At 45.0% G+C, this 16,157-nt stretch overlaps 1 protein-coding gene and 1 long non-coding RNA gene across 4 annotated transcripts in view; one reads left to right on the forward strand and one right to left on the reverse strand.

Annotated features, from left to right (window-relative positions):
* Positions 1 to 16,157, forward strand: part of NPAS2 (neuronal PAS domain protein 2) — a 158,410-nt gene that overhangs the window by 101,624 nt on the left and 40,629 nt on the right. The window contains exons 8-11 of the mRNA XM_045005967.1: positions 9,127 to 9,245; positions 12,466 to 12,548; positions 13,971 to 14,077; positions 16,009 to 16,156. Coding sequence (XP_044861902.1) covers positions 9,127 to 9,245; positions 12,466 to 12,548; positions 13,971 to 14,077; positions 16,009 to 16,156 — 457 coding nt within the window. The remainder of the gene's footprint in view (positions 1 to 9,126; positions 9,246 to 12,465; positions 12,549 to 13,970; positions 14,078 to 16,008; position 16,157) is intronic.
* The window catches only part of LOC123364140, a 50,274-nt gene continuing 35,564 nt past the window's right edge, over positions 1,448 to 16,157 (reverse strand). The window contains exons 1-4 of one of the 3 annotated variants that reach the window (XR_006577011.1): positions 11,322 to 11,562; positions 7,622 to 7,896; positions 2,253 to 4,050; positions 1,448 to 1,623 (exon numbers count right to left, since the gene is read on the reverse strand). This is a non-coding gene — a long non-coding RNA (uncharacterized LOC123364140). Of the gene's footprint in view, positions 1,624 to 2,252; positions 4,051 to 6,769; positions 6,938 to 7,621; positions 7,897 to 11,321; positions 11,563 to 16,157 lie in introns of those variants that run through there. The other 2 variants (XR_006577009.1, XR_006577010.1) reach the window with 2 other exon arrangements.

Raw genomic sequence — 16,157 nt, forward strand, 5'->3', positions numbered from 1 at the left:
ATTGATTACGATCTGTGATCGTGCACCTGTGGTATTGCAAGCTGTTGTCTCCTGAAAAACAAGGGACTACCAGAAGATGGGGGTAAAACTCCTCTTTACTACTTGACACACAATTTAAAAAGTGTGTGAGGAAAAATAATTTTTTTCTTTGAGACAAACAACCACCCTTTGGTCTAGTGAGCAACACTTCCAAGGCATACTTAAGGGGTAGGATGATATCCTACTTCTCCCACATAAAGAAACCAAACAAGCTGAGCTGGCATTTAATGGAAATGCTCAAGGAGGCAGACCTCAACTATGCTGATTCACCCACTTTGGCTAAACTCCAAGAGGCGACCAGTGTCAGCTATGAAATGAATAAAATAACCTCAGCACAGGCTGAATTTGCTTTGGTTAGACTGAAACAGATGTACTGGGAATCTGTCAATAAAGCTGGGTAATGATTAGCACATGGACTTACAATAAAATCACTAAAAGCTAAAATCAATTCAATTCACTCTAGTCAGGGCCAAAGTGTCACTGGTCATTAAAGTATTAATGAACAATTCTTCAAATTTTACCAGTGCTTGTATTTAGAGGAAGACCGCCCCATCAACCAGTTCTTTGAGGAATACACCCAACATCTGCAACTCCCCCAACTAACAGAAGAACACTAAATTTGGCATGATTTCTTATTACATTTCTCTGAAATTATGGCTGCTGTAAGCAACATGAAATCAGGTATGATCCTGGGCCTAGATGGCTTTCCAGCTGAACTTTATGCCCAGTTCAGACACCCTGGCTCTCAAACTGACCAAACTATATACAGAAGCTTTTGTTAGAGGAACCCTGTCCCTCTCAGTGAATGAAACCCTATCTCAGTCACTCTTAAGTCTGGAAAAGATGCTCAGGAATGTGCTAGCTATAAACCAATATCCTTAATCAACTCCAACATTAAAATATTGTCTAAAATCCTAGCTGGACAATCAGAAAAAAAGTAAAAAGGAACATAATACAGGTGGGTTTCATACAAAAGAGACATGAGTTGGACAACACTGGTCAGGTTATCGCTGTGCTGTCCTACTATCAAAACCCCTTGAAACCAATGGCAGTTGTGTTACTGGATGTGGAAAAAACCTTCAGTAGAGTAATTTGGAGATATTTGGTCCTCATTCTACACAAATTTGGATTTGGTCCCTCTTTCATTTCCTGGATTAGATTTTTGTAGTCCAATTTTAGCTCCCATGTCATAACCAATAACTATATCTCCTTTTCTTTCAATCTCCACCATAATTCTAGACAGGGCTGTCCCCTGCCCACCCCCACCCGCCTTTGATTTGGCCTTAGGGTTGCTGACAATACAAATAAGGGCACATCAGGGGATACAGGATATAAAAACAGGATCCCAGGAGACAAAAATAATCTTACATGTGGATGATATGCTTTTATTCATCACAAACCCCTTCAGACCATCCCTAACATATTACAAATTATGGAATTGTTTGGGAAGATTGCAGGGTACAAAATTAATTGGCATGAGTTGGAAGCTCTCTCTGTCTCCGAAGGGGTGCATAATTATGCCCTTTTAGATAATACTTTTTTCCTGGCAGCAGGTACAAATCAGGTACTTGTGAGTCCTCTTTCCTAGGAACATAAAAGAAATAGTAAAAATTAATCTCAAGCCTTTTATCACACAGAAAGCTTTGGATTTACATAGAAAGCTAGCCCTCCCTCTATCCCTTTTGGGCAGAGGTAATATATTAAAGAGAATGTCCTCCTGAGATGTCTATTTGTTCTTTGCTCCTTGCCAGTTTACATTCCCCCAAACATTTTTTTTCAGAATTAACAACCTTTTAAAGACTATATTGCAAGGTGTGGGCAACAAGCCCAGAGTATCCTTTGAAAAAAAAATACAGCTGCCTATTCAATCAAGAGGCTTTGGTCTGCCCGACCTTAGGTTTTATTATATATCCTCAATTTTGAGCTAAATAGCACAATGGCTAAACCCTCGACATGAGTCTGAGAAAAGGGACCAGATGTTGGGGGGGCAGGGCGATAACAGTCTTCAAATATGTTAAGGGCTGTTATAGAGCAGATGGAGAACAATTGATCACCATGTCCACTGAAGGAAATAATGGGCTTAATTGGCAGCAAGGTTAGATATTAGGAAAAACTTGCTAACGATATGGATAGTTAAGTGCTAGAATAGGCTTCCCAGAGAGGTTTTGGAATCCTCATCACTGGAGGTTTTTAAGAATAGTTTAGACAAACACCTGTCAGGGATGATCTAGGTGCAGGGAACTGGACTCAGAGCCATCTCTTGGGTAGGGTGAATCAGGGCGACTGCTCCGGGCCCCATGCTTTGGTAGGCCCTGCAGGCCAGTGCGATTGGCTGGCAAGGTCGGTCCTGGAAGAGATGAAGCCATCACTTCCGCACCGGGCCCTGCACCCTCCTGACTGGACTTGATGACATCCAGTTCTTGAGGTCCCTTCCAGCCCTACATTTCTATGATTCTATCCCCCACCTCCCCAGGCTCCTCAGCCTGGCTGTGCAGGGGGAAGGAACTGTAACCCCACTGCCATGAGAATAAGTCCTGAACTCAGACCTCTACCATTTCTATACAGAGAAATCTGTTACATTTTTTTCTGCTAGGAAAGCCTGGTATCTGGTTGCTTCTAAGTTTAAGTATCATCCCTTAGTACACTCAAAGACTTCAATTTGGAGTAACTACAAAATTTTAATTGCCTATAGTCCTGTTCTGTGGCTTAATTGGATTTAAAAAAAGGATTGTGAGCATAAACAACATAATTGAAAAGGATTCCTTAACACCCTTTCCTTGCCTTAGGGAGAAATTCCAACTGGGCCCAAAGAAGAAATGTCAATACCTGAAACTTAGACAAGCTCTGCAACTCCGATTTGGGCCTGATGCCCTTGCAACACTGGACCCCCTTAGTCTTGGGGCTTTTTGAAATTGTTATACTGCCTACCTAGGTCAGTGGCCAGAGTGTATTCCTATCCATCAGGCAAAGTGGCAATCAGTAGTGACAATGATAGAAGGAAATAGGAACAAGAACTTTCAGTCTCCCTTACCAATATTCAGTGGACTCGGATTTGTTCCAATATACATCACTGCTCACTTGGAGCTAAAATTAATCCATCAGAAAATTATTTGGAGGATGTACTGGACTCTATATAGACTTTTCAGATCCAGAGCAGTCACCTGTGTGACAAATGCTGGCACTGCAATGCAGCAGCACTAGTTTATACCACATGTTGTCCTGTAATCCATCTTTTTTTGGACAGAGGTAAATATTTGGGCCAATTTCTTTCTCTCTATCAAGATGGAACTGCAGGCTGACCATGCCATCCTAGGCCTAACCAATCCATCTTGGAAACTAAAATCCTTCAAAAAAACTTTGGCTGGAGAGCTCTGATTGTAGCTAAGTGCCTAATTATACAACAATGAAAGTTCCAAGTGTGCCAAACTATTGAAGAATGGTACCTTGACTTGGTGAGCTTGGCAGCAAGGGAACAAATAATGTTTTGCAGTAGAAACAAGACAGGCTTATGGATATATGATCCTCATTTTTGGGAATGACTGGAATAATCACTTAATCAATTAAATTGCCCAATGGGTAACCCTATTTTTGTGTGCAGTGCTTCCTAGTCCCCTCCCATCTTTCCAACTCATCCTCTCTTCCGTTACCTTCCCCCACCCCCCGTCCTATCATTCCTCTCCTGCCCTCTTATTAACCTTTCGGGCATTTGCTTGATCATTTTCTCGCTTTCTATGCTCTTCCTCTTTCATTTCTCATTTTTTTCTGAAAGGGAATAACTCCGTGGATTAGTTTATGATTTTACTTTACAAGGAACCCCAAACTGGGGCTGAACAACAACATGACCATTGTTACAAATGTCTTTAACCAGTCAAAGACTGTCTTTGTTATATTACTTTTTCCCCTTAATAATGAAGATGTTTGGACTTATCTTGTTGTAAAATCCCAATAATTGACTCTCTACTCCAGGTTAGATTCCTTTCTTCTCTTTGCTGTTTCTGTTATGTTTATCATCTGTGTTAAGATAAGCAATAAAGAATAAATCACACACACACTCAAAATGTAAACAGCATAAATTAGAGGGTTGCAGTTGTATAAGAAACAAATGGTCTGAAACATTCTAAATTAAAATAAAAGGTGTGGGTAGACCAGTTGGATGCTGTGGCATTCTCAACTAGATAATTGAGCCTTTGTTTCATAAATATATTCCATTCATTTCACATGCAGTTATCTCTGTCCCGAAAGGTAGAAATATTTGTATCCATGGATTTTAGGGCTTGTATTCTTCTTTTTAAAAAAATTTGTAACATCTATGCCCCTAATATTCCTGCTCCTGATTTTTTAAACTCTGTCAACAGTAGCTCTGCTCTGTCAATAGCAAAATCTCAAATTTGACAGATAAATTTACGGCATAGCAATTCTTATCCTTTCTGGACTACATTTTCCTCTTGGGAATATAATGCACTATTATATTTTGTAAATGCATAATTTAGGACTGTGTTTTGCCTTTTTGTACAAACACAGAAGTCTCTCTGATTTAAGCGCGTTCATACCAAATAACCTAAAATGCTCCAGTGGAAATACCAGCAGTATTCCTCAGCCCAACAGCTTTTCTGTCGTGTCTTCCCCACTGAGCAGGTGCCTCCCACAAGTTAATAGGCTCACTCACCAGTTTTTTAACTTATCACACCTGCATTTAGGAGACTTTGCTTAGGCCCTTTTGGCCTCTTAGGATCCATCCTGCATACATTAAACTATTAGAATTAAGGGTTACTACTGGGAATGGTCCTGTTGACTTCACATGTGACTGCTCATGGTATTGAGAAGTATGCCTGGAAGTAACTTTTTACAGTGCCCTTAATATGAGTGTGTATCATGCTACTGATTTTTAAACAGAACTCCCTTCCGAGATTCACAGAGTGCTGCAAAATACTCAGTGGCATGATAAAGCCCATGTAGAGCAATGCAAATTGTTGTTTATGCAGGTTCCTCCTTTTTTCCTACCGTTCATACTCCTTTTCCATTTTCTCCCACCTCTTTTATATAAGTCCCACAGAAGCCCTCATATATGCATACAAATGCAGCAGCAGAATTGGAATACAAATTCTTAGGAAGTCCTAAGAGGAACAGCAAATACATGTCTTACTTATGGAAGGAGAATATTTCCCTTAATTTTTATGTTAATAATGCAGTCAATTAGGCCCTTAAGGCTCAGGTAGAGGATGTTTCATGTCTAGAGATTTTTTTAAATTATACAGATGTTGACATCTGCACTACTTTCTTAAATGTGGAATTTTTCTTCTCCTTTGTACTTTTTGGCTCAGTACATAAACGGATCCACAATGGTCTGAACTGATTAATCACAGATGTGAATTCTCTACAGACTACTTTTTTTTCTCTGTTTCTCACTGTTATTCTTGTTATCAGCTATGTATTGGTATATTGTGACATTACCATAGCTTGCATTGGGTTCAAAAAGCATGTGTAATAAGTTGGCTTAATAGATAAGCCAGTGAAGAGAAGTCCATTATAAAAAGCCAGTACAGCAGATACCCAACATAAAAAATGCTAGTGAACTACCCATAGAGACTAATATACAAATTGGTTGAAAGGTAGCCTTTCTTCATCAAAGGGCACATTTGCCTCTGTTGTGTGGTACAGAAAGGAGCCAGTGTAGGAGTGCGTGGCCATCCCTCCCTGTCAATCTCCAAGGGAGGCCACATCTCCTCCCCATCACACATTTAGAATGGTACTCTGTAAAGGGGGAGAAATTAGCTGTCTCTAGAGCTCAGGCCCTCTGGCCTGGGCCTAGCAGTTATCTGTCATCAGGGCTCAAGCCCTCAGGCAGGACGGAGTAGTTTATAGTCTAGGAGCCCAGGCTCTTCAGCAGGACCAGGCACCAAAAGTCTAAGGCTTCAGCCCTCAGGCAGGGCAGGGCAAGACAGGGTCTAGTGTCCTACCTCTGGAAGACAGTAGTCTAACATTGGCCTAAGGTGGGGAGGCTGCCACCCCAGGGGTGAGGTGGCAAAAGGTTAGGGGGACACAGATCCACCCAACTCCACCTGGAACCAACCCAGGGTCCTTAAAGTGGCAGATTGTTCCACCACTGGGTCAACAGGGAATCCACCCACAACACAGTGGCCTGGATTCAGGCAGCAACACAGCCAGACTAGAGTAAGTTGTCCCTGGGCTACTTTCTACTAGGGCTGGTGCAACCATTTAGGCGACCTAGGCGGTCGCCTAGGATGCTGGGATTTGGGGGGCACAATTTCCTTCGGCAGCGACCACAGCGGCCGGATCTTCGGCCACCCCGGTCGCCGCTGGCATTTAGGCAGGGGAGCGCGGGGAGGGCCGCCTGCAGCAAGTAAGGGGAGGGGGGTGGCACGCAGGGGAACTCCCCGCCCCAGCTCACCCCTGCCCCGCCTCCTCCCCAAGCACGCCGTGGCTGCTTCACTTCTCCCGCCTCCCAGGCTTGCGGCGCCAATCAGCTTTGGCACCGCAAGCCTGGAGGCGGGAGAAGTGAAGCAGCGATGGCGTGCTCGGGGTGCTCGTGCGCGGACCAGGGGTGAGCTGGGGGGTGTGTGCCTCAGGGCGGAGGGTTGGGAGTGGGGAGCTGCCGCAAGGGGGCACCTCAGGGCGGGGGTGCGGGGGGGGGGCGCAAAGTGGAAGTTTCCCCTAGGGCACGAAACATCCTTGCACCGGCCCTGCTTTCTACCATCCCCTCAGGGTGTACCTGGGTCCAGGGGTCACCCTTTGCCTCCCCACGATACACCACCAGTGACAGTTCCAGCAGCTCCTCAACATGAGGCATGTCTGGCAGCTTTGGTGAGTCCTCGGGACAGCAGAGATCTTCTGCAGGCTCCTGCTCTAGCAGCAGGTAGGACGCATCTGTCTCCCTCAGTGGCTCCAGCCCAGCTGAGCTGCAGGGCCTGCCTTTTGTACTTCCTGTTCCTGTTCCGCCCCTTTTCTTCTGGCAGGGCGGGCATGGCCTTTCTGCTTCCGCCCATCGTGTGTGTGTGGCCATCCCTCCCTGTCAATCTCCAAGGGAGGCCATGCCTCCTTGCTACAGCCAAATTGTGAGAAACTTGAGAAAATAGAGTCCAGGCAGGGGCAGCTCTAGCAATTGCGCCGCCCCAAGCAGCGCAGCACGCCGCGGGGGGCACTCTGACAGTCACCAGTCCCGCGGTTGCGGTGGACCTCCTGCAGATGTGCCTGCGGAGGGTCCGCTGGTCCCGCAGCTCCGGTGGAGCATCCGCAGGCACGCCTGCGGGAGGTCCACCCGAGCCGCGGGACCAGTGCACCCTCCGCAGGCACGTCTGCAGCAGGTCCCCGGAGCCGCCAGACGACCGGACCTCCGCAGGCACGCCTGCGGGAGGTCCACCGGAGCCGCCTGCCGCCCTCCCGGCGGCATGCCGCCCCTTGGCGCGCTGGGGTCTAGAGCCAGCCCTGAGTCCAGGCCACAGATAGAGGCGAGAGAGCTCTATGGTAGCATCTCCCCAACCGGCAATTGCTATGCTGGTTGAACTATATGTGTCAAGGAGCTTGGTCAGCTGAAGAGTGCAGGAGTCAGGGAATAGCTCCTCACCATGCAGGTTCTCCCAAGACTGTTCCAGTTCCCACTTGAAGTCTGTCACATTGACTTCCAAGGTAGCAGGATTGTGATCTCCAAGCAGCAAAACTTGGGGTGTAATTTTCTTTGCTAGAAGTGCTCTGAAGAGCAGGAGTTCATCCTCTGTGATACTAACATACTTGGGATCACAGGCTAGCTAGAGGCAACTTGACAACTTTGCAAGCCATTGCTGAGAAATGAGGGCCTGAGGGGCATGCAGGTACCAATGGACCCTGAACATGACATGAGACCTGTGGAATCATGAAAGACACAGTTATTAGACCACCATAAAAAAATGTGACTATAACCCTTCCTTTTCAGCCCCTCTCCCAGTCTACTGTGCCAAGACAGAATGGGGCAGGGACTCTCAAAAGATGCCCTACTCTGAACCCTAGCACTACATGCTAAAGCCTGCTAGATCCTGCTTTTCCTTCGCTTAAAATAATTATAATTTTCAAACCTCAGTGCTATTGGGAGGAAGGGACTGGGAAGGATTGGTAAGGATGAGCGAGAGGATTAAGGTGGACAGGGAGGCTGGAGAGGGCCCAGTGATGGGGGGCAGGTTGGGATGGATTGAAGGGAATGCTGGGGGCCAAGGGCTCAGGGAGAGGGTGTGGGTGGACTGGGAAGAGATTGAGGAGGAAGTGGGGGCTGAGGGTCCCCACGGATCCATGGAAGGGAGTGGGGGGATTGGTAAGGACAAGGGGGTTAGGGTAGATGGTGCAGCTGGAGAGGGCCCAGGACTGGGGAGACTGGCTGGGATGGATTGAAGGGGATGTCGGGGGGCCTATGGCTAAGGGGGTAGGTTGGGGTGAACTGGGAGTGGGCTGGAGAGGGCCCAGGGATGGGGGGCAGTTTGGGATGGACTGAACGGGATGCTGGGGGACCTATGGCTGAGAGAGAGGGTGTGGGTGGACTGGGGAGGAGTTGGGGAGTGAGGGGGGCTGAAGGGAGGGATTGGGGAGGATGGGCAGGGGTGAGAGAGAAAGTTAGGGTGGATGGGAGGGCTACAATTGGGGTTATACATTTTAGTATCTGAAGAAACATGCCTACTAACTCCATGAAAGCCTCAGTGATATTGGTCTAAATGTTTTGCCACCAGTGACTTGAATAACACCCTTCAACCTCTAACAATACTTCTTTCATCTACTCCCTACAAGTAATGTAGTAAGATCGCTGAAATGTATATTGTTATTGTGAACGGTGAAAAGGAGCCACTGGATGTGTAGGGTTTCTTTCCAGAAAGCTGTTGTAGATACCACTAGAAGGTTTGTCCTTACTTTTTATAAACATATTTCTTACTTTGAGTTAAGCTCTCATGTCTTTTTGCCTAACATGACTGACTTCGATTCAAATATATGCATATAAGCTTTAAAAAGTATTGAGACACTCCTCTGAGTGAAATTTGTTATTAATGCTTTTCAAATCTGTAAAATATTCAGTCAGGTCAAACTTGCTAATCTTGCTTTTTCCCTTCCCAGTGCCTAATTCCACTTGTAACTGCTTTGATGGTGCTGTTCCTCAGGCTTATAGAACATCACTAGGAAAACAAGTCTGTTTTGTTGCTACTGTTCGACTGGCAACACCTCAGTTTTTAAAGGTAAGTGCATGTAATGGAGAACATTAGTCTTAGAGGTACTGTATATTCTTTCAATCTCTGTACATGCAAAATTCCAAATTTTACTAACAGAGTTGATCAGAATATAGAAACTTCACAATCATGAATCAAAATCCAATATAGAATCATAGAATATCAGGGTTGGAAGGGACCTCAGGAGGTCATCTAGTCCAACCCCCTGCTCAAAGCAGGACCAACACCAACTAAATCATCCCAGCCAGGGCTTTGTCAAGCCTGACTTTAAAAACCTCTAAGGATGGAGATTCCACCACCTCCCTAGGTAACCCATTTCAGTGCTTTACCACCCTCCTAGTGAAATACTGTTTCCTTATATCCAACCTAAAGGTCCCCCACTGCAACTTGAGACCATTACTCCTTGTTCTGTCATCTGCTACCACTGAGAACAGTCTAGATCCATCCTCTTTGGAACCCCCTTTCAGTTAGTTGAAAGCAGCTATCAAATCCCACCTCATTCTTCTCTTCTACAGACTAAACAAGCCCAGTTCCCTCAGCCTCTCCTCATAAGTCATGTGCTCCAGCCCCCTAATCATTTTTGTTGCCCTCCGCTGGACTCTCTCCATTTTTTCCACATCCTTCTTGTAGTGTGAGGCCCAAAACTGGACACAGTACTCCAGTGAGTATACACTGTATACAGTGAGTAGGGTTATTGGTCTGTTCCAGGGTTGATGGAAACGGTGTTGGAAATGGTGATATATCTATTTCTCTATACTGGGAAATGCAATCAGGGGGTGCCACTTGGGTGTTAGGATGCCTAGTGTGGCATTCCTTAGCTGTATTTTCCCAACACTGGGATGGAGCAGCAGAGTAGAGATGCTGACACCATGCCCTCAGTTGGCTAGATAGGTGCATTAAAATGACCCTTCCCACTCTTCTCCCATCATGACACTAGGAAATTCACTTTTTGAGGACGGGACACTGCATTCAGCCTAGCGCTAGCCACTGCTGTTCTTCAGTTGGCAAATGTGAGCTGCTGTATCGGCTCTCCTATACTCTGAGGTTAAGAAATCTAATTGAGACAAGTCTCATTTGACAGCATTGGTCGCTCAGCCTCACTCCAATACTGCACAGGGATTTTTAAAGGCATTCTTGACTGATTCACAGCCCTGACTGTGAAAAGCAAGAATACTTCTCATAAACCGCAATAGTAGTATTCCTATTAATAGTACTCTGAATTTCCTTTCCTTTGTGTAGTTAAAACTCAACGTTAAAGTTGCATTAACATAAACTGCCAATGATAATTGGCAGCTGTGTGTTGTAAGTGACCTGGACACGGCTCGGGGAGCCAGGAACTGCTGAATACAAATCTTGGCTCCTCAATATACTTGCCATGACCTGGGACAAGTCATTTAACATCTGTGTCTCAATTTCCCACTCTAAAATACTTATCTTTCTGATTGTCTGAGCAAAGCCATGTCTAGCACTCTGCTCTCTCTCTGTTTGTCTGTAACATGATAACGTTTAAATGCCACATCTGGTCAATGGGAGTGGGCACAAAGGAGGAGAATGGGAGCACACAGACATGAGAGACATCCCCTTCCAGGCATGAGGGTATGGATTGCAAGGAAGGAGATGGGAGAGTGAACACTGAGAACTTGTGGGGTTGAATGGAAGAATGCAAGGAGTCCCTAGTGTGTGCAGTGAGGTCTGCCTAGAGATGCAACAAAGTGTGCAACCCTGTAGTATTATTATTGTTGCCATCATCGATCATCGCTCTGGGTCAGGGATTTTATTTTTTCACAAAGAGGCCCCAATCCTACCTACCATAATATGTTTACTAATTATTAATATCACTTGCTCCTATGGGTGTTGGGAGGCTTCATGAATTAGGGCCAGGTTGTTCCTGGCTACATGAATGCATGTAGGAGTGGGACATGAGAACAAGCTGAAAGGAACCTACCTCTTTATGCCCCTGTACAAAGGCTGGGCAGAGTTTCTGTCCTTGCACTCAGGACAGGACACCCAGGACTGTGCTTCCAGGTAGCATGCTCCAGTGGTTAGCATGTGGGCATGGGACTTAGGATACCCAGATTCAGTTACCTGTTCTGCCACAGACTTCCTGTGTCACCTTGCACAAGTCATATACTCTCTCTTTTCCTTCAGTTCCTTAGCTGAAAAATGGGCATAATAGTATTTCCTTATCCCACAGGGATGCTGTGAGGATGACTGTATTAAAGGATTGCATAGTGCTCAGATACAGTGGTAATATAGGAGGCCACAGGCGTATCTCAGATTGATCCACGAAGGTGTGCTGCCCCTTCTCACACGGGCCAGTGGTGTTGAATGTCTGCAGGAGGAGAGAGCACAGGTTCAGGGGTGCAACAGCAGCTTAGGGCTCCTGGAGGCAACGTGCCTGCTAAAAGCACAATGCTTCTTAGGGTGTCTCTGCACTGCAGTTAGGCACCTGCGGCTGGCCCATGCCAACTGACTCGGGCTCATGGGGATCAGGCCATGGGGCTGTTTAATTGCAGTGTAGATGTTCAGATGCAAGGTGGGAGAGTCCCAGAGCTTGGGCTGCAGCCCGAGCCTGAATGTCTGCACTACAATTAAACAGCCCTTTAGCCCAAGCCCCTCAGCCCAAGTCAGCTGGCATGGGCCAGCTGCAGGTCTCTAATTGCAGGGTAGACATACCTTCTGAGTTCCTGCCTGGGTTGTGCACCGCCCTCTACTGTGGACTCTTACAATGCAGCAGTTGTGCTCTTGATATCTGTAGAGTGCTTTAAAAACATAATATCCTATATACTGTAAGAAATAATAATGATTATTAACTTGGCATGTATTGTAGAGTATTCTTTTCTTACCCTATGCAATAATGTTAGTATCAGTTTGTATTAACATTAGATTTCTATTCAATATTACTGGTTGACATCTGTACTTTCTATTTGATTATATTCCTCATACCTGCTGTGTATTCCTATTTAACAAGAACCAGATGAAGCCGAGAGATAAAGTTAACAATCTTAGAGTCCTGTGGCACCTTATAGACTAACAGACGTTTTGGAGCATGAGCTTTCGTGGGTGAATACCCACTTCGTCGGATTCACCCACGAAAGCTCATGCTCCAAAACGTCTGTTAGTCTATAAGGTGCCACAGGACTCTTTGCTGCTTTTATAGATCCAGACTAACATGGCTACCCTTCTGATACTTAACAATCTTAGTAAACAGATCTTCTTTCCAATGCAGGAAATGTGCATAGTTGAAGAACCTTTAGAGGAATTCACTTCAAGACATAGTCTGGAATGGAAATTTTTATTTCTGGATCACAGGTTTGTAAGCAGAAAAACATACTTGGTTTTGTTTGTACCTATTTACTGCTATTTTCATTAGCTAGATCCTGTCAAATAATATTATGCTTCACATCAAAATAATTTGAAGAGCTTGGTTATCAGCACTGTTATGACTAAAATTGCTACAAAAGCTGATGTTTGATTTCACTGATTCTGGAGATGGCTGATTTTGTCTGCATTTATTTTTTCATCAATCTTTATTTACACAATTACTGTGTATTAAAAATGGGTTTTTTTCCTGAGAGTATTTTGATTAGCCAATCCTTATCTGTATTAAAATGTCAGTAGGCTATGAGCTCTAACAACAACAATTTCTAACTATTATACAGCTAATTAGCTAATCCAGAAATCAGAGGTAATAAATCCAGAAAAGTCAAGAGGAGGATAGAGTTTTGTGTGTGTGTGTCTGTAAAACCTGTGTATTTTAGAAAAATGTGTCATGAAAATATTACTTTCCAAATTCAGCCATGTGTGCAATTCCCATTGGGCCAGTTGCTGAGGATCATGGAGGGCAGCTTTGTGGGGCAGTCGGGCTGGCAAGGTTAGAGGTGTGAAATGGCTGCTCAGACACTCCATGTTCAGGTCCTGCAGAGGCCCACAATGAAAAGAAGCGTATGCGTGTTATCTCCCTGTCTATTCCTCTGGTCTTTGCCATGCAGGAGCCAGAGAGGCTGCTGTTGCCTAGAATAGTTGTGGTTCTAATGATATCACTTGCCCCAGGGGAGAAACAGGGAAAGGCCTGAGAACGTGGGGGGGTGCTCCTCAAAGCAAGTTCTTGAGAGGATATTGGACATTCCTGGGGGGGTTCAATTCCCCGTTACCTTTTTCCTGCAAGGAGATCTCTGTCTTACAGGTCTATGACCTCTCTAGCTGGCTGGCAACTTTGTTCAAGAGCTGCTAGCTAGCTATGGCACTGGGTGGGGAGAGATATTGCTCAGCTCATTTGCTGTCTCTCCGGGTCTAACTTGGCCAAGGAGACTCTGCCTCCCCACAACAGGGACATCAGGGTGACACCACCTTACTCCTATCACCATTCCTTGGTGACTCCACTGCCATATAAGGCAGTTGGCTGGGGACTGAAATCACAGGCAGTGCCTTGAGGGGGAAGGAATTACTACAGAGCAGTGCCATGATTGCTCTCCAGTGGGACCTCCCCTCTCAGGATGCCCGTGCCACTCTGCAGGTGTGGAACCCAGCCAGGGAGCTGAGTTACAGCTGGTCTCCCTGCCCATAGAGCAGAGAAGTCAGGATTTGGCCCATTGATTTCAGTGGGAGTTACGCATGTGTAAGTGAGAGCAGAATTTGGCCCAACTGACTTTCTGAAATTCCTATTTAACAGAGGAAAAGTTGCTTTGTGTTTCATTGTTTTGATGAAATAATTTGTACTGTGCCCATATGCAGAGCGCCGCCTATTATAGGATACTTGCCTTTTGAAGTGCTGGGTACTTCTGGCTATGATTATTACCACATAGATGACCTAGAACTCTTAGCAAGGTGCCATGAACACTGTAAGTATTGCATAGTGTAAGCTCATATGAATTCATTGGCATGCCTGTTCTCAGTAAAATGCAGCTTCAGTTAAGATAGGTGTAAACTTGGCGGGCCAGGTTCTTACCTCTGGTACACTGCTATAAACCTGTGAACTGACTTCAGTGGACTCATTTCAGATTGAGTGTGCAGTAGCTGATAAGACTTTGGCCTAGAGTTCTTTAGCACTTATAAGGCCAGATCCTGCTTTTGTTATTCACACAAGTAGTGCCAATGACAAGCAGTCAAGTGGACTCATTGCATGAGTGAGGCAACCAGGATTTGAGCTACGTTCTGTTATTCCAGTAAACTCACACACAGGGGCGGCTCTAGGCATTTTGCCGCCCCAAGCATGGCAGGCAGGCTGCCTTCGGCGGCTTGCCTGCGGAGAGTCCACTGGTCCCGCAGGCACGGGATGTCTGCCGAAGCCGCAGGACCAACGCACCCTCCGCAGGCAAGCCGCCGAAGGCAGCCTGCCTGCCTGCCGCCCTCGCGGCGACCGGCAGAGCGCCCCCAGTGGCTTGCTGCCCCAAGCACACACTTGGCGTGCTGATGCCTGGAGCCGCCCCTGCTCACACAGTCTTGGAGAAGGTCACACTTTGTAAACCTTTTGCAGATTGTTATCCCTGGTGTTGTTCAATATATATTTAAAATCAGGGATTATTTAAATGTATTCTATTAGGATTTTTAAAAAAACACTATTTGCTAAGTGAGGAAATATAAAAATCAAGCAATCTTATTCAAATATTGCTTATAGCATTGATGGTAATGTCTCAGTCTTATTATCCTGCTATGGGGTGAATGCCTTCAGTCAAAATTAGTTTTGGGGTTTTGACATTAAAATATAAGGCTAAATGCATTGAAGTGTGAGACCCTTGATGTTAATAAAATTAAAGCAGGGGATGAATTTGGCCCAGGAGAGTTTAAAACATTCAGGACAAGTGTAAACTACAAAATTAAGTTGGCCTAAGTTACATCAACGTACAATCTCCACAGTAATTAAATCGCTTTTGTGTATCCACACTACACTCCTTGTGTTGGCGGTGTGTGCCCTCACCAGGAGCACCTGCACTGATTTAACTGCCAGTGTGGGGCATTGTGGGACAGCTTTTGAAAGGCAGCAACAGTCGATGTAAGGAATACAGTCTCTACACTGACATTGCATCGACCTAGCTACATCAACCTAAGTACTACACCTCACACGGAGGTGGAGTTATTACGTTGGTGTAGTGAGCAAGTTACATCAGTGGGAGCTACATTTTAGGGTAGACACTTACAGAGTTAGGTCGACGTAGCTAGCTGCCTTGTGTCGACCTAACTCTGTAGTGTAGGCCAGGCCTCAGTCATGTCATCTCTGAAATCTTGACTGGCTGGGGAATTCCATTCAGTTTCAAATGATTTTCATCTATTCCTCATGTTATCTCAGTGTATAGACTTAAGGCCAAATTTTGCACTGATTTGAATTATATCATAGAAGCCAATGGATTTGCACAGGGTGTAAGTCTGCACAGGATTTAGTCCACCTTTTAAGGCATTCACACGCTGTATTTCTCTGCTATGGAACTCAGACCTTTCACATACAGTATTATAGTCTTAGAAATCACTGCCAGGTGTTTATTTGGCTAATTTGTGACCAGCACTTAGAACACAGAAAGATTTATATATAAGTTGTAGTTATTAATGCATTAATACATGGCCCTAGTTAGCATTCATCATATTTGTGCTATTTATACAATATATTGTTGTATATATAATATACAATATATTGTTGTATATTTAAAATTTCAGAAAAGGATACCTGGTGATATGTGCTTTTACCATAATTCTTAGAGAGATTTCTTATGAAACTTTTTAAAAGATATTTTTCACATTTTAAAATTTGTTATATGCAGTGTCCGTTTTCTACTAACAGTGATGCAGTTTGGCAAAGGAAAATCTTGTTGTTACCGGTTTCTGACCAAAGGACAGCAGTGGATCTGGCTGCAGACCCATTACTATATAACCTACCATCAGTGGAACTCCAAGCCAGAGTTCATTGTATGCACACACACCGTAGTAAGG

Source organism: Mauremys mutica, chromosome 1 (genome assembly GCF_020497125.1).
Source record: "Mauremys mutica isolate MM-2020 ecotype Southern chromosome 1, ASM2049712v1, whole genome shotgun sequence".
NCBI classification, from domain to species: Eukaryota; Metazoa; Chordata; order Testudines; family Geoemydidae; genus Mauremys; species Mauremys mutica.